General features: G+C 49.9%; 1 protein-coding gene across 2 annotated transcripts in view; it reads right to left on the reverse strand.

Moving 5' to 3' along the window:
- Nucleotides 1–19558, reverse strand: part of FBLN7 (fibulin 7) — a 48385-nt gene extending 28827 nt beyond the window's left edge. For both annotated transcript variants that reach the window (XM_025405646.1, XM_025405645.1), the window contains exon 1: nt 19211–19558. In XM_025405646.1, coding sequence (XP_025261431.1) covers nt 19211–19285 — 75 coding nt within the window. In that variant the 5' untranslated portion in view covers nt 19286–19558. The remainder of the gene's footprint in view (nt 1–19210) is intronic.
- Nucleotides 19559–20368: the final 810 nt, after the last annotated feature.

The raw sequence follows: 20368 nt of genomic DNA on the forward strand, positions 1-20368 counted from the left end.
AGGCTAAAATTCCAAGATCAATGCATCGGCAGTGTTAGTTTCTAGTGAGGTCTTCTTCTGGATGGCAGATGGCCACTCTCCTGAGGTGCCAGCATTCTACTTAATGCTAAAATTCTCAAGGTTTCCTGGCTGGGTGCAGTGGCTCATGCCTGTAATCCCAGCACTTTGGGTGGTCAAGGTGGGTGGATTGCTTGAGGCCAGAAGTTCGAGACCTACCTGTGCAATATAGTGAGACCTCATCTTTACAAAAAATTTAAAAATTCAGCCACGTGCTGGTGGTTCACGCCTGTAATCCTAGCACTTTGGGAGGCTGAGCCGAGCGGATCATGTGAGGTCAGAAGTTCGAAACCAGCCTGGCCAACATGGTGAAACCCAGACTCAAGTAAAAATATTTTAAAAATTAGCTGGGCATGGTGGCAGGTGTCTGTAATCCCAGGTACTTGGGAGGCTGAGGCAGGAGAATCGCTTGAACCTGGGAGGCAGAGGTTGCAGTGAGCCGAGATTGCACCATTACACTCCAGCCTGGGCAACAGAGCAAGACTCTGTCTCAAAATAATACATAAAATAAAATAATTAAAAACAAAAAAACTAGCCAAGCCCGGTGGTATAGGCCTGTAGTGCCAGCTACTTGGAAGGCTGAGGTGGGAGGATTGCCTGAGCCTGGGAGGGAGGTTGCAGTGAGCTGTAATCACGTCACTGCACTCCAGCCTGGATAACAGTGAGACCCTATCTCGAAAACAACAACAAAACCAAACTAAATATTTCCAATCTCAATTGCCTTTAAGAACCAGGACAGGTTGGGTGCAGTGGCTCACACCTGTAATCCTGGCACTTTGGGATCACTTACATCCAGGAGTTCAAGACCACCCTGGGCAACAGACTGAGAGCCTGTCTCTACAAAAAATAAAAAATTAATTGGGCATGGTGGTGCATGCCTGTAGGCGGGAAGATCACTTGAGCCTGGGAGGTTGAGGCTGCAGTGAGTCATGATTGCCCCACTGCACTCAGCTTTGGTGACAGAGTGAGACGCTGCCTCAAAAAAAAGTAATTGCCTAATTAAGAAAAAGAGCCAGGACATGAAAAGTAGTAAAGGAGGGGTGAATCAATTGGGGAGAGATGGGACCTCGGCCTTGTGGAGCAAGGAAGTCTCTACTGAGGCCATTCACATTCAATGGGGGCTGTGTGTTGTAACAGCACAGCCTGGACTCTGCTGCCTGCAAAGGAGACATGAGACACATCAAGACAATGATGAAGGTTATCTTTAGGGATAGGCTTATGGATTATGTTTTATTTAATTTGTTTTGTTTGTTTGTTTGTTTTTGAGATGGAGTCTCACTCTGTCACCAGGCTGGAGGGCAGTGGCACAATCTCAACTCACTACAACCTCCACCTCCGGGGTTCAAGCGATTCTCATGCCTCAGCTTCCCTAGTAGCTGAGATTACAGGTGCCCGCCGCCATGCCCCGCTAATTTTTGTATTTTTAGTGGAGATGGGGTTTCGCCATGTTGTCTAGGCTGGTCTCAAACTCCTGACCTCAGGTGATCTGCCTGCCTCAGCCTCCCAAAGTGCTAGGATTACAGGCGTGAGCCATCACGCCCAGCCTTAATTTTATTTTTTATACTTAATTTTTTTTCTACTGAGTATCGGTTTTATAATTTTAAAAAAAGGAGCCGGCGCGGTGGCTCAAGCCTGTAATCCCAGCACTTTGGGAGGCCGAGACGGGCGGATCATGAGGTCAGGAGATCGAGACCATCCTCGCTAACACGGTGAAACCCTGTCTCTACTAAAAAATACAAAAAACTAGCCAGGTGAGGTGGTGGGCACCTGTAGTCCCAGCTACTCCGGAGGCTGAGGCAGGAGAATGGCGTAAACTCGGGAGGCGGAGCTTGCAGTGAGCTGAGATCTGGCCACTGCACTCCAGCCTGGGCGACAGAGCAAGACTCCATCTCAAAAAAAAAAAAAAAAAGAAAAAAGGAAAGAAAGACTGTCTAAAAGACAGTGGGGCAGTAAAGCGGCAGGGAGGCGTGTGGCCCCCACAGCCAAGGTGGCTAGCAGCCTCACCAGCGAAGCACCACAACCACAACCGCCACCACCATCTCGATGGGAACGGAGCCACTGCCGCTCTCCCAGGGAGGCTGCCAGGCCTCTGCGCCGTGGAGATTTCACCAAACAGATGACTCACTGGCCAGACTGAATGGATGCTTTTGACAAAGTTGAATCCCCAGTTGGCCCTGGAACTCGTTAATCCCGGGGGCTCCTGGGCCCCCACCATACCCAGGGCCTGAGGAGGCACAGCCCCAAACGCAATTGCTCCGAAGAGAAGTTTGGTTTGTTTTCCTTCCTCTCCCCCATTGTGGTCCCGCCCACGGAGGTCCTGGGGCACTCGGGAGCGACCTCCTGCAATCCCTTACCTGCCCAGCACCGTGCAGCCCTCCCACCCAAACCTGATTTCCCACACCCACGTCCCCTTCCTTAAAAAGGGGGGGGGGGGCTCTGCTTTTATAGATGACTTCATGGCTTACATGTCAATTACATTTGCGTACAGTCTACAAAGAGCTTCTTCGCTGTCCAAAGAACAGCTCAGCTACTGGCTGGCAGCAACCCTGCAGAGAAATGGGGCTGGTCTCCATTTCATAGAGAAAGATATGGAGGCTGAAAGGCAAACACCTTGCCCCAAATCATGGGGCTTAGTAGCAGTAGAGCCAGGCGGGGAACTCTGACTCCCACCTAGCCCTGCCAGCCACCCCAGTGGACTGCCTCCTTTGCTCTCACAGGCTCCTGTGTGGTAAATGATCTTAATGATGAATTTGCACTAGGGATGGACAGGACTGAGCCCAAATGCCCTACAGTAGATTTCTAACTCCTGGGCAAAGTTCGGGTTGGGCGCCTGTGCAGTGGGGGCAGGAAGCGTGAAGGGAAGGCGGAGACGCCCTTGCCCACATCCAGCCGGGATGAGCTGACCAGGCCCTGACAGCTGAAAGAGGACTCTCGGAGCCGCAGCTGCCCCGGGTACATGGAGGGCTCAGTTTTGAAGCCGGGAGAAATCTGTGCCAAAGGCTGTGCTGGGAAGGGCAAGCATACTGCCAGGAACCTGGGGTGATGGCCTGGGGCTCCAGGAAGTAAAGGAAGCAGGCGAGTGTGTGTGGAGGGACAGGGGCTTGTTTTCCACTGGGCCACTGGGCAGCCAAGTATTTCTAACCCCAGTGCTGCTGGCTCCAGGCACAACTGCCCTCTGCTTCCAGTGACACTTCCTGCTCCGTGGGCAACAGGCGCCAGCTGCTTTCTCCCCGGTGCTCACTGGAGGTGAGATGTGCCCAGCTTGCCAGCTGCCACTGAAAAACCTTAAACCTCTTCAAGACCAAGCAAACCAAGGCCGCATCTGCATCCCAGGCGGGGAGGGAGACCAAAAGGCTGCAGGCTGACTTGCCGAGGGAATGTCAGGAGGTTCTGGCTCATCCCAGCCTCTCTGGAGTGAGGCTAATGAAACAGAGTGTGGTATAAGGAAGCTCCTCGCTGCTCTCGGCAAGCCAGCATGCTGGCATTGGGGCCAGGGAGCCCGAGAAGCAGAGAGTATCCGTGCCTTTGACATGAGGTTTGAGGGTCTGAGCTGCAGCTGCTCCTAACAGGAAAGATCCTGGATGCCATGCTCATCTGTCACCTGATTTGGCACAGGCACAGGCATCACCGAGCTCCTTTGCAAAGCTAGATGATGAAGCTGGAATCCTTACATACCAAGACAAGCACCCATGAGAGACCCGCATATGGGGACAAATGAGGTCACGTGAGGGGCCTGAGACCCCAGTGCCTCATTTTTCCAAGCTGAGAAAGCGTTATCATTTTGCTTGATCATAAAAAGAAAGCATAATATCTGCAAAACAATTCAAAACGCAGAAAAATGCATTCAAACAAAGATCAAGTCCCACAACCAGAGACAACCGCTGTTAACTTTTCGTTAGGTTTCAAGTCTCGGGTTAGACACAGGTGCTCCCTCGCACAGACGTCATCACGCAGCCCCACAGGATGCAGGTTCTGTCAGCTCTTTCCCCTCAACACTGGCTGTGGCATCATTTTCACGTTAACAAGCAGAGCAACCCATCTGTCTCTGCGTCTCAATTCTACTTCTGTTCCTCAATGCGCTCTTTTCAGTCTGGGCAGGGGCCTCCTTGTCCACAGCCACAGTTGTCTGCCATTCCCCTCCCAAACTCACCATCCTCCCCTGCTCTGAGCCATGCATGGAAGCAGGTCATTTCCTTCCATGCACACGTGGCCTTTGCCAAGGACAGGCCAAGGGTGCTGTGAGGGGCTGTGGGACGGACAGGAAGCCGGCCGGACGCTCAGGGGCTGTCCACCTGCTGTTCAGTGAAGGCCTGGATTTTGGGCGGGGCTTTCTCATCTCAGGGTTCCAGGTCCCAACTGTGAAAAGCAGCCCGAGGCTCTGCACAGCCCTCCAGAACTGACCTCCCGCTCACCAAGATGGGATTGGGTGAAGGTCAGATCCAGACAGGGTGGCAAGGGGAGGTCCCTGCACCCCAGGAAGGACAGAGCATGTTCCAGAGGCCATCCCCTTGAAGCTGAGGAAGCTGCCATGTCTGGGCTCTCACTTTCCCAGGCCTCTTCCCGGGCTCTTGAGGGGCCCCTGTTTTAAATCTTTTTCTTAGAGCGATCCCCTCAAATGGTGTAAATTTTCATCCCTTCAAAACCGGTCATGGCCCAGCTTATGCCACCGACAATAAATACTGACAAATAGTTTCCATTTCTTTGAGTTAATAACTTCTTGGAAATGGAACCAAGAGGAGACATTCAGTGAAACTCTTCCATCTTTGAAAAGGAGAAAAATATCAAGGTTTACCGTTTCTGTTATGAAACCCTTTAAAGGGGTGAGTACTTCATCTAACTTGAGACCAATGGCAATGTTTGCAGAGAACCAGTTAGAGAAGGAACAACAGATGTCACCCCATCCAGGTTTTTCCAAGCTGGAGTAGAGGCGGCATGGATGGTTCTGGAAGACGCAGGCCAGTGCTGAGAGCTGGGCGACGGGAAGAGCTGGTTTTAAGGCTCTTGGGAGCAAGAAGGCCCATGGAACGCTCCATCCACCCCTGCCCTTCTGTAGGAATTCTTGTCCATCTCCCTTCCAGCCCCTTCTCTCACAACGTTTACTCCGGCAGGTCCATGGAAGATTCCTGAGATCCTGAGACTTCCTTCTTCTGACAACCAACCAGCACTTCCAGGACTGCTGGGCCTCCAGAGACATTTCATACCCCCAGACCCCACCTCCTGGTCCAGGGGTGGACACAGCCAAAAATGGGTGTGTGTCCCCCAGCTTACCCAGTCCCCTGCTGGCAGGCCTGACCCCTCCCATCCCACCCAGACCCCCACACTGTTTGGGTTCACCCGGAACCTGCTCTGAAGGCACCAGAGGGCACGGAGAAGCTTCAGGGGTGTGTATGGGAATATGGGGACTGGTCCTTGGGGCTTCTGTTCTCCTGTAACCTGGCTCTATGGTCTTCCTCACAGTGACAGTCTTGGTACTGTGACACCTTTTGAGAGCCTCTTTGGTGACAATAGAGCTCCGAGACCTCCAATGGCCACGGATGACCCCTAGACTTGGAGGGGCCGTCTCCCATGCTGGTTTCTCCCAAGCCACAGCTATGCGTCATGTCAGCATTTTGCTAATGGGAACACAGATGTTTTGATGCCTTAGGTCTCTGAAAGGACCGAGCAACTTGCCAAATGTGTGCCTGCTGGCCAAGGCTCGGAGCCTTCCGCGTCTGAGTCATGTCGAATTCGTGAATGTGCTTTCTCCAGAACTTATTTTTATTTTTCAACCGAGCCAGAGGCGGGTTATAAATCCTCGACTACTCTTTGTGCCAGAGACCTCTGCTCAGCACCCACATATACGAGGAAAGAAAGTGGGCGCTTCTGGGGGAAGTGAGAGAATTTCACTTGGGGAGTTGCCCGAGGCCTTTGGATTAGTCAGAACTCTTTACAGAAACAGAAGCAATAAGAAAGAGATATATATTATATATACACACACACACACACGTATACATATGTAATATTGTAATATATAACATACTTATTAATATATGGAAAGAGAAAGAGAGATTTTAAGGGATTGTCACGCAATTGTGGGGGCTGGCAAGTCCAATTTTAAGGAATTTTAAGGAACCGTCACACAGTTGTGGGGGCTGGCAAGTCCAACCTCCGCAGGGCAGGAGCAGGCTGGAGACCCAGGGCCAGTTGCAGGTGATGCTACAGCTCAAGGTCAAAGGCAGAAGGCAGTGTGGAGGCAGAACTCCCTCCTGGGGGGACCTCAGTCTTGTGCATGAGGGCCACCCACATTAGGAGGCGAATCTGCTTTTCTCAAAGGCTGCTGATTTAAATGCTAGTCGTATCTAAACAATCACTTCCCAGCAACATCTGGACTGGTGTTTGAGCAAATATCTGAAAACCATGTCTTAACTAAATGGACACATAAAATTAACCACCCCAGCCCTCCAGCTGGAGCCTCCCTTTGGGGCTCTGTACCCCAGGTTGCTCAGGGTACTTTGAGTTTGAACCCTGCTGGCTGCCTGTAATTCTACATTTACGCTCCATGCCCCATTCCAGTCTGGTTTTTAAAACAGCCACGGGAGCGATGACAACAACAGCGGGTGCCAAGAGCCGGCACTGTGACCACACTTCACACAGGAACCCGTGATAGCCCAGGACGTGGCACCATTACAACACCCACTTGACAGGGGCGGAAGCCGCATAAGTCTCTGAGCCACGGTGGCCTATCCGGGATTTAAAACCCAGCGTGCCTTCTCCAGCCCCTGGTGTGACAAGATGGCTGGACTCACCTTAGAGAGGGGTGCACAGAGAACCTTCGTGAGTCCTGCCTCGTTCATCCTCTCACTTCACAGCAGCCCCTCGAAAGCCTTGGTGCCCACCTTTGGTCACCCTCCCAGTCACCGCTGCCCTGGCCCCTTGGCATTCTTGAGGACAGAAAGCAAACTGTAGACAACTTGGAATCGTTGACACTGAGAATAGGATCTGAGTGTACACTAGATGCTCATCTGAATGAAGAAATGAGTGAGTGAGTGAATGAGGAGTGAAGAAATGGCATAAGTATGAGCCAAAGACAATCTCTTGCTCATCTCACCACCCAAACCCATTTTCCCCATTTCACCTGCTTGCTACCCAGCTAACCTTTGTCCAGATGCTGCCTGCACCTGTGGACTGGGTTGTGCCTTTCACAGCCTCGGTATTATCTTCAGCAAGTCTCTGAGGCCCCCAGTGCCCAAGCCAAGCGAGGAGCGTGGGGTCCACACACATGGCGTCCAGAAGCTGTAATCCCCTCCTAGGCACGCAAGCCTGGTACATGAGCCTTCTCCTCACATCTCACAACCTGACAGCCTCCTACCAGCAAAAATGGCGGCACATTTTGTCTATTTCCTTTTGGGATTTAACACAATATGAATATAGAAGGGAGAATATAGAAGTTTAGCAGATAAGAAGGAATCAAAGAAGGCAGCAATGAAAAACTGATACATTCTGTCAGCTGCATGGTGAGGAGCTTCCCTTTATTCTCAGGGGCGAGGAGAGTAGTTGTGGGGTGTAGGCAGGGGCGTGATGCGGTCCCGCCTCTGACCTCTGTCTTTGCGAAATACAGATTTTACGAAGGCAAGTGAGGATGCAGGGAGGGGAGGTGGGACAGGACTGCTGTGGTACAGGAGAGGATAATTACTGTTGCACCATTGCCAGCCCACTCAGAAACCCTTGGGATTTTCCCCTAGAGAGAGTAGGAAAATGGGAAAACACACCCTACTTTTTATTTAGCCTTCACCACCATCCAGGTTAGTTACTTCAAGAATAAAGACTCCAAGGCCCAGGACCCTGACAATGTGCCCAGGCACACCACCGTCATTTGATCCTTCCCTTCCCGTTTGCCCACGCTGCCGGCGGGATCCAGGCCCTCTCACCGCAAACGTCCCCGAGCTATACCCACCTCGGGGCCTTAGCACTGGCTGGGTCCTCTGCCCAGGGAATCTGCCCCCAGGTCCTCTAGAGTTGAGTCCCCTAGAGTTGAATCCTCTAGAGTTGTCTTTCCATTTCAACTTAGAAGTCCTCTCCTAAGACAGCCCCTGCCTGCTTGCTTAACCTGGAGTAGCCTCGTGGCCACCCTCCAATGCAGCACCCTGCTTAGGCAATTGCTGGTCCTCTGATACTTTTCCAATTTGTCTGGTTTTTCTCTTCCTGCTTGGTGAGCTAAGTGGCAGTGGGGACTGTGCCAGCTGCATCTTTCTCTCTCCTGTCACGTATTGAGCATTTGTGATGGACCTGGTCTTTGAATATGATTCATTTTCTTCAACTATGATCCCATGAGATGGGAATGTCTATTATCTCCACTGTTCAGAGGAAGAAACCGATTCACAAGGGGCAGGAACTTGCCCCACATCAGTCAACCAGGAAGGATCTGAGCCAAGACCGAGCCAGGCCTGGGAATCTTCACCACCTGCTACGCTGCCTCAGGCCCTGCTGTCTCCCAGAACAGCATCTTTCCTGTGCTAGCCTCTCAGGACATAGTTGTGGGATGAGCACATTATCTTACTAGTTAGATTCTTTTGGTCATGCAATCAGAGAAAAGGCCTCAAATGCAGGAGCACTGAAGTGATCCTGACCCATTCAGGTGATACTGACATGTTTGTATGTTTTTACACTGCAGTCTGATTCTTCTTCTCTGGACGCATTTTTTTTTCTTCTAGTACTGCAGAGACCCCTCTCTTGGAGCTCAGTGGTCCTCTCTCGGTGTTCAAATCAGCCCAGGATTCATCTGATGCTCTCAGCTCCCTGAGGGCGAGTAAGGCTTTCTGGGCAATGCAACCAGTTGCTGGTCTTGCTCTCTGACCCCAGCCCCTCCTTCAGAGATGGGATAAGCATAGGGAAGGGCTGCTTCAGGGCTCACAGCACCCTCCCCTTCCATCTAAGGTCCAGAGGCAACTGATCTCCAGCAGGGGGGGAATTGTCTCAGACAGTAGCCAACCAGATGGCAAAAGCAGCGCCAAGGGTGGCTGGGGACTTTCCAGTTCCCTCCCAGTCACCACCAACATCCCCCATGCCTCTGGTCTTTGATGCGAAAAACTGTCATGTCTCGATCTTAGTACTTAGGAACCCAGCCCCATGCTGAGTTCCTTGGGTCTCACTTCCCATCGAAGCTGCCTCCTTTGAGAGATTCTGGTGCCCAGAGAGGAACACGTTTTCCTACGTACAGGAGGGGAGATGGTTACTTCCTTGAGATACACATTTTACTTACTTGAGTTACAAATTGTACTTGAGACTTGTACAAATGGATGGGTTTGGGTCCAGTCAAATTATGGGTGCTTATTTTTTCTTTAACGAAAATGTGTGTCATGTCCTTATTTTAGGTTTCAGGCAGTTAGTGAAGAGCATGGGAAGTCCTGACAGGGAGTTTGAAAGGATAAAGAAAGTTCAACCCACCCCAGGAGTCTTCCCTGGAGCCCCAGGTCTGCACAAACCTTTTCCCCTATGGATCAGGGGAGCGTGGCCAGCACAGTTAGGCCTTTGTCAACAGCTGTGCCCAAACAATGGACACTACTCCTGGCACAGCTGGCTGAGAGGCAGGTCTGAGCCAGCATATGGAGGAAGGGCTGGTACCCAAAAGGAAGGCAAGCAGCTTCAAAGGCATCTGGCTTGACCTACCTGGAATCAAGTCTAGTGCCAAATAGGATTCCCCAGGGTGAGCAGACCTGGGAGGACATCCGTTCCTGATTGAAAGACTCCAGGCTAGCCCAAGAAACCACTGAACTGGCTGGCCATGTTTGCTTTCCCAGTGGGCCATGGTGTGGACCGGGCCCTTTACACTCACTGCCCAATGCCCCCAGGGCCAGAAATGACCCCAAGGGAGCAAGGGGGCTTCCATTCTCCTCTGCAATCAGGGCTGCCCTTGACAGGACATAGATCGCATTCTTGAATGTGCCGGGGAGAAGTGGAGGCTGCTAGAGAAAGCAGAAGATGCCAGGGGATCTTCTTGCTCCCCATCACCACCATGCCCTGATTCCACCCATTTGTCTAAACACAGGTGCCTGTGGGAGTAAGTCTCTGGGTCACTATGATGGAGGATTTGCAAAAATCACCCCAGATCTTCCTCCCTGTGCCAACACCAAATGCAAAAAGACTGCTCTCTTCTCTTGATTTCAAAAGTTGTACTTGAAATCGAAAAGGAAGTCTGTTTTCCCACTTTTCATATCTGGGCTGGACTTGTCGCTTGCTTTGACCAACAGGATGCAGTGGAAGTCATGCTCCAGTTCCAAGGCCGGATCTCAAGAAGTCTGTGAGCTTCTGCTCAGTCTTGGTGCTCTATGACCACCATCACCACCACCACAACCACCATGAGAAAAGCCCCAGCTAGCCTCCTGGAGGATGAGAGGCCTCATGGAGCAGAGCCTGCATGCACCAGATGGGCTGCCCTAGACCAACCAGCCCCAGCTAACTTGGCAGCTGACCACAGACAAACGAGCAAGGCCAGTCCAGATGAGCTGAGTCTGGCCCTGACTAGCACAGCAGACCAGCTGAGCTCAACTCAAATTGCTCCCCTGGCCTGCCAACTTCAGATCCAGAGCTGCTCTCTTAAAATCAAAGCAGGATCACTGTCGGTTTTGTTCCCAGTGCCTGGGCCATTGTAGGCACCAAATATCTGTTTTATGAAATACCTCATTTTAGACAGAGGTATTTATTTCAGATCAATAGATCTGAATGATTCATAAGCCCCTGCTGTTACAGCTCATCCTCATGTATTAGTATTAAAATTTCTGTTTCAGGGTTAGTGAACACTCCTGGTGCTAGGACGAGGGCAGATACTCCTGTCAATCATGGTGTCCTTTCATGCCAAGCTCTAGAGTGACCGATGAGCCATCTCAACCTGGACTCTAGGCAGTCCCAGGCAATCGATCCGAATCGGCAGCTAAATTGACACTGATGGGGCGACTTCCCAGGCCACCCTAGGCCGGGAAGGAGCAAGCTTTTGTTTTCGTTTTTCCACCATTCAGTTCATTTTTTTTTCTCAGACCAAGAAATAAGTCTTAAGTCCTGTTCCAGAGCGAGGTCTTGGTTTTCTCTGGGAAGTCAGCGGGGAGGAGAGCTGGCGGGCAGTGAGTCGGAGACAGCGCGGGTCAGCTTTCCTCCTCTCACTTCCTCCTCTGGCCTTGCTCCCAACTGTAGGATTCAGCCGCCACTTTCTTGGCCACAGAAGACCCCCCCACCTACAACCTAGGATCATGATGCTACTGTTGGCTGCTTTAAAGTTTCCATGTAGAAAAACCGTGATATCTACTGTAGGCAAGTGATTTGACAAGCCCAGCAATAATGAGTTAAAAATCATTTTCCTAAGGATGTGTTCAAAAAAATAAGGGAGTAAGCCAAAGAAAGAGGAAGACATGTGATCTCAAAAATGTAGACTCCAGCTAAGGATAGCAGAGAGACTCTCTCCCAAAGCCCCTGTGTAGCCGCAGGGCCACGAGCCCAGGGAGGGCAGCAGCAAGGCAGGAGCCGAATGCAGAGAGGCCTGGGGAGTCTGGGCTCCAGGGACAAGGAGCCCTGGCAGAACACTGACTGGGAAAGAGATCCTGGAAACAATTGTGCTTGTGTAGACGGCAGACTGAGGCAAAAGGGAATAAACTCTAGGAAAATTAAAAAGTTACACAAGAAAGGAAATTAATCATAGGGAACTATTTGGCTCTGTAGTGGATTATGGAACAAAGCACCCATGTGTCATTAAAGGAAATCAATTGTGTAGAAATGCAGAGTGGTCCCTAGGGTATTTAGAAGTAGGTGCCTCAAGAGAGAGGTGCTATGGACCAATTTCTTGAAAGATACAAACCACCAAAACTCACCCCAGGGAAGAAAAATTGCTAACCTAAATTGCTCTGTATCTAAGAAATTGAATTCATAGTTAAAACTTTCCAGAAGCCTCCAGGCCCACATGGTTTCATTGGTAAATTCTACTAGACATTGGTGCCAGAATAACTGGCACCAATTCTACACCATGTCTTCCAGAAGACAGAAAATCCACCTTATTAACAGACTAAAGAAAAACCACAGGACCATATCAAGTGAAGTAGAAAAAAAAAAGCACGTGAAAAAATTCAATGTCCATTCATAATAAGTATTGGATCAAACTAGGACGAGAAGGAAACCTTAGCCAGACAAGCGATACCTACAAAAAACCTACAGCCAGAACCATACTTAATGTTGAAAAAAGGAATCCTTTCTTCCTAAGTTCTAGAACAAGGCAAGAATGTTCGCTCTCCTGTTAAAAATTGTACTTGAAATTTTAGTCCATGTAAAAAGGCTAAATACATAAATAAATGACACATACATTAAAAAGGAAGAAATAAAACTGCTCCAATAACATAGATGACGTGATTGTCCATGTAAAAAACCCCAGGAAATGTATCTTTTTTTAATTCCCTATAAATAATGATTGAGTTCCACAAGGTCACAAGATACAAGGTCAACGCAGAAAAGCCCATTGGATTTCTCCATACTGGGGATATCCACTTGGAAATGAATTTTTTAAAAAACTATTTAAAATAGCTTCAAAAATGAAATAATTAGGTATAAGTCTAACACAGCATGTTTGTGTTGAAAACTAAAAAACTATGTACTGATGAAAGAAATCAAAGAATATCTAAATAAGTAGAAAGATATATTGTGTTCACAGTTTGGAAGACTAAATACATTTAAGATGCCATTTCTCCTCTAATTGATCTATAGATTTAATGCAATTCCAATAAAAATTCCAGTAGTAGTTGTTGTTGTTGTTTTTGAGACAGAGTTTCGCTCTTGTTGCCCAGGCTGGAGTGCCATGGCGCCATCTCAGCTCATGGCTCACTGCAACCTCTGCCTCCCAGGTTCAAGCAATTCTCCTGCCTCAGCCCCCCGAGTAGCTGGGACTACAGGCATGTGCCACCACACCTTGTTAATTATGTATTTTTGGTAGAGACGGGGTTTTACCATGTTTGCCAGACTGGTCTCGAACTCCTGACCTCAGGTGGTCTGCCACCTTCCCCTCCCAAAGCGCTGGGATTACAGGCGTGAGCCACTGTGCCCGGCCCAGTAGAATTTCTTATAGATGTAGACAACTGACTCTGAAATTGTAATGGAAAGGCAAAGAAACTAGAATAGCCAAAGGAATTTTGAAAAGGGATAATAAAGTTGGAGGACTCACTTTACTCAATTTTAAGACTTACTGTAAAGCTACAGTAATCAAGATAAATGTGTTATTGACAGAAATTGCCCCATACATGTATGATGAACTGATTTTTGACAAAGTTGCTAAGGCAAGTTTGCGAATCAGTAGTCTTTCAACAACAAATGGTGTTGGAACAATTGGATATCCACACGAAAAAGTGGCCCTCAACATGAATCTCACGCCTTATTTTTAAAAAGTAACCCGGCCGGGCGCGGTGGCTCAAGCCTGTAATCCCAGCACTTTGGGAGGCCGAGACAGGCGGATCACGAGATCAGGAGATCGAGACCATCCTGGCTAACACGGTGAAACCCCGTCTCTACTAAAAAATACAAAAAACTAGCCGGGCGAGGTGGCGGGCGCCTGTAGTCCCAGCTACTCTGGAGGCTGAGGCAGGAGAATGGCGTGAACCCGGGAGGCGGAGCTTGCAGTGAGCTGAGATCCGGCCACTGCACTCCAGCCTGGGGGACAGAGCGAGACTCCATCTCAGAAAAGAAAAAAGAAAGAAAAAAGTAACTCAACACGGATTATAATAAAAATGCAAAACTAAAAATTTTAGAAGCAAATTTTCATGACCTGAGGTTAGGCCAAGAGTGCTTAGACTTGACACCCAAAACACAATCCATTAAAATAAAAAATTGATAAACTAAACTTCATTAAAATTTAAAAATTTGCTCTGCAAAAGGCACTGTTAAGACAAGCTACAAACTGAGAGAAAATATTTATAACTCACATATCCAAAAAAGCCTTGTATTTAGAATACATAAAGAGTGCTCAAAATTTATTTAAAACAATCAGGGTTCGCCTGTAATCCCAAATACTCCAGAGGCTGAGGCAGGAGGGTCACTTGAGCTATGCTGCTGGCCTGGGCAACATAGCAAGACCTCGTCTCAAAAAATAAAAAGAAAGAAAAAGAAAAAACAATCCTATTTTTAAATGGGCAGAAGGCTTGAACAGACGTTTTGCCCAATAGACTATTTGGCAAATAAGCACATGAAGAGATGTTCAACATCATTAGTCATTAGGGCAATGGAAATTAAAACCACAATGAGGTACTATTACATAGTTACTAGAATGACTTGGAGAAAAACAAATCAATCTGAGAACTCTAAGTGCTGGTAAGGATGCAGTGTAGTGAGCTCTTTCATAAATGTAAAGTGATAAAACTAATACGGAATGTAGTTGGGCAGTTTCTTACAAAGTTAAACACACATTTACCATATGACCCAGCAATCCCCCTCCCAGGTATTTACTCGTAAGAAATGAAAATACATTCACATGAAAAGCATATGTGAATGCTTATACCAGCTAAAGTATTCACAATTGCCCAAAACTGGAATGACAGCACGGGTGGGTGTTGTTCAGTGGGTGACCTGATAAACAAACAAGAGTACACTCACACCACAAAGCCCCACTCAGCAATAAAAAGGAGCCTGGCCAGGCGCAGTGGCTCATACCTGTAATCCCAGCAGTTGGGGAAGCCGAGGCGGGTGGATCACCTGAGGTCAGGAGTTTGAGACCAGCCTGACCAACACGGTGAAACCCTGTCTCTAGTAAAAAAAATACAAAAATTAGCCGGGCGTGGTGGCGAGCACCTGTAATCTCAGTTACTTGGGAGGCTAAGGCAGGGGAATCACTTGAACCCAGTAGGCAGAAGTGGCAGTGAGCCAAGATCACGCCACTGCACTCCAGCCTGGGTGACAGAGCAAGACTCCGTCTCAGAAAAACAAAACTAAAACAAAAAACAAAAAAATGAAAAACGAAAACAAAAACAAAAACTAAAACTAAAAGGAGTCTATGGCTTGGGTGATTCTTAGATGCATTATACGAAGCTAACTGTTTTCTCATTTAGAAAAAAAAAAGTGCCCCTTACTGCCAGTGCCCATTTAATTTTACAGAAACATGCTCTTCGAGGCTGAAGCAAATCTGAATGGTTTTCAATGTGAACATTAAATATAAAAACTGTTCTTGTAGTTATTTCTAAGTAGGACTAACATCAGCATTGTCTGAATCATCAGAATCCTCTATTTTGGAAAAATCGGATGCATCAATTGAATCTTTGGCCAACAACTGTTCCAAAGCAATGTTAATATCACGCGTAGGAGTGCTATGTTTTCTAGGATTTGACATTTTCAGCGATCAAGAATTACTACCTTTTGTAAATGGAAATACCACTACTAAGAACAGAATTCTATAAATAGAATGATGTCTGTTTTTTCCAAAGTTGATATACTAGAGCAATGTGAAAATAATAAAAGCGAGATATTTTGTGACAAAGTTATCTCGGGGTAAATGCTGCAGCCACAAGCACTGCCCAACGCATATTCTCAGGGCAAATGAGATTAAAGAAACTAAACTCAAAAGGCCATATACTGTTTTCCATTTATATGACATTGTGGAGGCCGGGTGCGGTGACTCACACCTATAATCCCAGCACTTTACAAGGCTGAGATGGGAGCATTGCTTGAGCCCAGGAGCTCGAGACCAGCCTAGGTAAGATGGCAAAACCCTGTCTCTAAAACAAAATAAAATAAAAAAATTGTATGACATGATGGAGAAGGCAAACTTGTAATGATAAAGAATAGATAAGGGCTGCCAGGGCTGGGGTGGGTAGAGGGTGCGACTTCAAAGAGCAGCATGATGTAGTTTTGGGGGCGGTAGAACTATTCTGTATCCTGATTGTGGTGGTGGTTGCCATACATAGAATATAGTTCCATGGTTAAAATCATGAAATTATACATGAACAACATTTATTTTTACTTAATTATAAAAAGCAATGTATCAAATGGGCGGAGGCAACTAAAAGAATGAACCTCTCATGGTGGAATTTGGAGACCTGTGACATCTGATCACAGGGAGAGGATCGGGGAGGGAAGCCTGCGGAAACACCATAGCAGCTCCCCACACAGACGAGGAGGTGGCTGGCAGCCTGCACCCCTTGCCCGCCCAGAGCTACTGTGGGCTGAAGGTGAGGTGAGATGATGGTTGGATATTTGTTCTGGTCTCCCCAACGAGGTGTTTCTCTTTCAGTGGGAAGGCCACAGGGTGGGCAGTGTGTCCAGAAAAGGGCTGTCATTCTCTGCACACCCCACACTTCTCCACCTCCCTTCCTTCCCCATGACCACCTGCTCTTCATCAGCCAGTGACAAAACCCTGCAAAGTGACTTGGGACAGATGTGCTGACAAGAGGGACACAGTGGATAGCCACAGAGGAGAGCGGGAGAGAGATGAGACCCCATCCTCACAGGAGCGCTGCTCTGGACCCTGCAGCACACAGCCTCCCCTCCCCTGTAACACACACACAGTCACACAGACATAATCACCGGCACCAATACACAAAGACATGTGCATACCCAATCACACACACAGTACAGATAGGCACACACACATACACTTACCATCACACATACAGTCACTCACAGACACATGCACACACAACCACAGGTACCAACGCAAAAAGGTGTGTGCACACAACTACACACAGAGACACATACATCCACTGACACACACACACACACACACACACACGCTCATCATATTACCCTTGAGCTGTCTCCTAATACACAAAGTAAGCACATTTGCCAGCAAACAGGAACCCCAAACAGGGTTGTGGCCTGCCCCCATGAGGAGCACTGCAGCCTCCATCTAGAGCTCCTTGGAGTTGCTGTGTCAATGGGCCTCGGTCGAGGAAGCCTATCCTCAGTGCCTCCCACCTGACTCCTCCCATCTCCTCCATGGCAAGATATGATCCTGTGGGCACAGTTCATTCTCCAAACTTGCTGAGTCTCCACCAGCCAGCGGCTCTTACTGGTGGGTTCAGGAGTCCCAGGGCTCACGCTACTTTTAGGCCAGGTGTTTCCCTGTCCCTGGGGCCCTATAGTGGGAATGCAGACCATAAACTTGAAACCTATCAAAAGATATCATTACAAATGGCGATCGGTACTATGCCAGAGCCCTTCAGGGGGCCCAGACAGAAAATCCAGGGGCAGAGAAGACTTGTTTAGAGTAGAGAGAGGTCTGGAAGGTCTCTGCAGAGGATTGCTTGTTTGAGCAGAGACCCAAAGCATGGAAGGACTCAGGTAATGCTTGTTCCAGCATGCACCAGGCCCTGGGGCCTCCTTTGTAATTCACCCTTTAAGCTTGCCCGGACAGGGGTGAGGGTGGAGAAGGGGAGACCCCTGGCCACATAGGACTGTGGGTGAAAGAGAGTCTCACTAGAATTTTTAAATGAACATCTGTGGGCAATCTCTTTTGTTCCCTTTCCCCTCACAAAGCACCTAAGACAGGTGTTTTGCAGCTAAAGACAGTAAGGTTTAGAGGATAAGAAACCTGAGAAAGCCTGGATGTAGCAGCACATGGATTGGACCCAGAAACTCCAGGTACAGAGTCCGAGTGAGCTCACTTTGCCTCTGCAGCAGCTGCAAACGTGTGACAAGTGCTTTGGTCTCACCTGGTTTCTGGGTAACCTCGGGAGACGAGACAGGTGTTTGCCTCATTCCCTAAGCAGCAAAGGTCACACAATGGCAGGGCCTAGTTCTCAAGCATCTCATCACACATCCTGTCCACGCTGCCTCCTTGCAGCCTAGGCTGGGGAGCCGGCTTAGGGATGTAACCACCTGTGCTTCCGGCGTTGGGCTCAAGGTCTGAGTGGGGTTTTATTTTGTTCTGTAACCTGCAAACTTGGTAGGAGACCCCATTGCTCTGTTGGGTGAGTCTAGCGTGGCCCCAAACCGGGTCTCTGCTGCCCGGTCACTGAGTATCTCCCTGTGATGCCGCCTCATCACCTTCTGCACTAACATCACCAGTCTCGTCTGAGCCAAATTCTGCTGCCTGGAATCCCTTCCTGCACCCCAGGGGCTTTTAGGTGGCCGTGGGCATGCTCGCCTGGCCTGGGAAGTCAGTCTCGGGCCAGGGAGTATGGACAAGTGTCTGCAGGCAAGGAAGAAATCTTGGAGTCCCACAAGAGAGACTGGGTTTATTCCGCTCATTTCTGGTTGTGTGACCTTGAATACGTCCCATCCTCCCTGGGCCTCAGTTTCATTTATCTGCAAAATGGGGGTAGCAGTCCCCACCTCACAGGGTTGCTCCGGGAATGAAGTGACTGGAAGATACCCTGCAGGGGGCCTGAGATGCATCAGGCACTCGGGAAGTGTGCGCAGGCTCTCCGCTACCCACTGCTGTTGGCATTGTGCGGGTAGGGGATTGGCAGTCCATGCCGGGCCCCTCACCCTGGCTGGCCAGGGCTACTCTGCTGGATGCGGGTTCTGGACTCGGCAATTCAAGTTCTCGCCTTAATTTTAAAAATCGGTTGCTAGTGGTTAATATAAAAGCGAATCTGGTCAAGTATTAAATAAATAAATCCGGTGGGATTCGAACAAATGCCAATGGCAAGAAGAGAAAAATTAAACAGCAAGCCGCCTGTTGTATATGTGTTTAAGAAAATGTAGTCCCACATCCAAGGCCTTGCCGGCTCAGGAAGGGACTGCTTCAGAAACCTCCCGGGCCACCTTTGCCTCGGAAATGCCACAAACTGCTAAGAAGGTCCTGTGAGTGTTCTAATATTTCGGTTGGAAATTTAAACGTCGGAGTTTGGAGGGCGGGGACATTTTCTAAGCTAATTGGGTGATCCAGAGCTCTCATGGAAACCCAGGAAAGACCAATGTCTCATAAATCCCTGAGAAATCTTCTTCCTCCCGGCGGTTCTCACGCGGAGCCTCTCACCCAATGGACCGACGCTTTCGCACCCTAGCCCGGGTCCTCCCAGGCGCCCGGCCCGCGATGCATCTGAGATGACAGATGGGGGACCCTGCACCTCTCTCTGAAAACTGAACCCCAGCCCAGGCATCGCTCCAAGCTCTCAACGCAGGCAACCGAGTGGAAAGTGGCAAGCCCAGGTCCTCCAGCCTTAGTGCTGCCTCTCCTGCGCGCGGGACAGGGGAGAGAGGCGGGGGGGACACTGACCTGGGAAGCCCGCGGCTCGGGGCAGGCGAGGATCAGGAGCAGAAGGAAGAGCGCGCGCGGAGAGCTGGGCACCATCTTGCCAATCGGAATCTTGCTGCTTGGGAGGGGGAAATAACTTTGTCTGCCTCCCCTGCCGAGTTTGTCCCAGCGATGCGGCAGCCGCCCCTGCAGGGTGCGGGGCGCCGCGCGGCCCCGGGGCGGCTGGGGCAGGGAGGGAGGCAGGAGGCCCCCGAGCGCAATGCGTCCCGCGGGGATCGGCGCCGCCCGGCCCTTGCTCAGGTCCAGGTGCGCCGTGCACCGGGCCCTGGAGCAGCGCGCCACGAGCGTCCGCAGCTGCCCGCACGAGACAGTCCGGGCGAGGCGGGGAGGCGCCAGCCCCTTGGCTAAGGCCGAGGGAGGAGGGGCTGCCCGGCCAGGAATGCGCCTGGGAGCGCGCCCAACCCGCGCGGCTCCCCGAGGAGGCCGGGCGCGACGCCGAGGACGAGCGCGGGCATCCTCAGGGCCTGGCAGGGATGGGCGGCCCGTGCCCCGCACATGTGCGGGTGACTGGAAGCCCACCCTGGGCAGGTTCGCTCCTGACTGTCCCATTTCCCAACCAAGTAGACTGAGGCTCAGTCACCAGGGACAAGTGGCCGAACAGAAACCCAAACCCAGATCTGTTCTACTTCAGAGCCCACGCGACACCCTCCTCCCGACAGTCCTAGAAGGGGACCAGGAGATGGGCTTCATAAGCTTGACACGGGGTGGGCTGAGTTCTCCATCCAAATAAACTAGTGTCCCTTTAAATAATGCAACGGGGGTGTGAGAACAGGCACGCCCAGTGAGTAGATAGACACACAGTGATACAGTGAGTGGATCTACAGCCCTTCTGATTCACTGTCCTCCTTGCTCAAGGGAAGGAGAAACTCAGTTTAAATGGGAGGTCAGGTTCTAGAACATGGCATGCCTTGCTAAAGTCGAATCAGGAAGTGCCAGGCCGGCAGAGCAGTCTGAAGTCCCCTGCCATCAGGGCCGTGGTACAACCAGATGCTTCAGACCTGAGCTCCCGGAAGGCATGATTCACATTCTTTCTGGAAGGTTTTCTGAAGGCAGTCGCTGCAGATGTCCTGGGACACACAAGTCTGGTCAAGCCCCAGACCCCTTTTTCCTCTTCCACAT

The sequence above is a fragment of the Theropithecus gelada genome, chromosome 13 (assembly GCF_003255815.1).
Source record: "Theropithecus gelada isolate Dixy chromosome 13, Tgel_1.0, whole genome shotgun sequence".
In the NCBI taxonomy this organism is placed as follows: domain Eukaryota; kingdom Metazoa; phylum Chordata; class Mammalia; order Primates; family Cercopithecidae; genus Theropithecus; species Theropithecus gelada.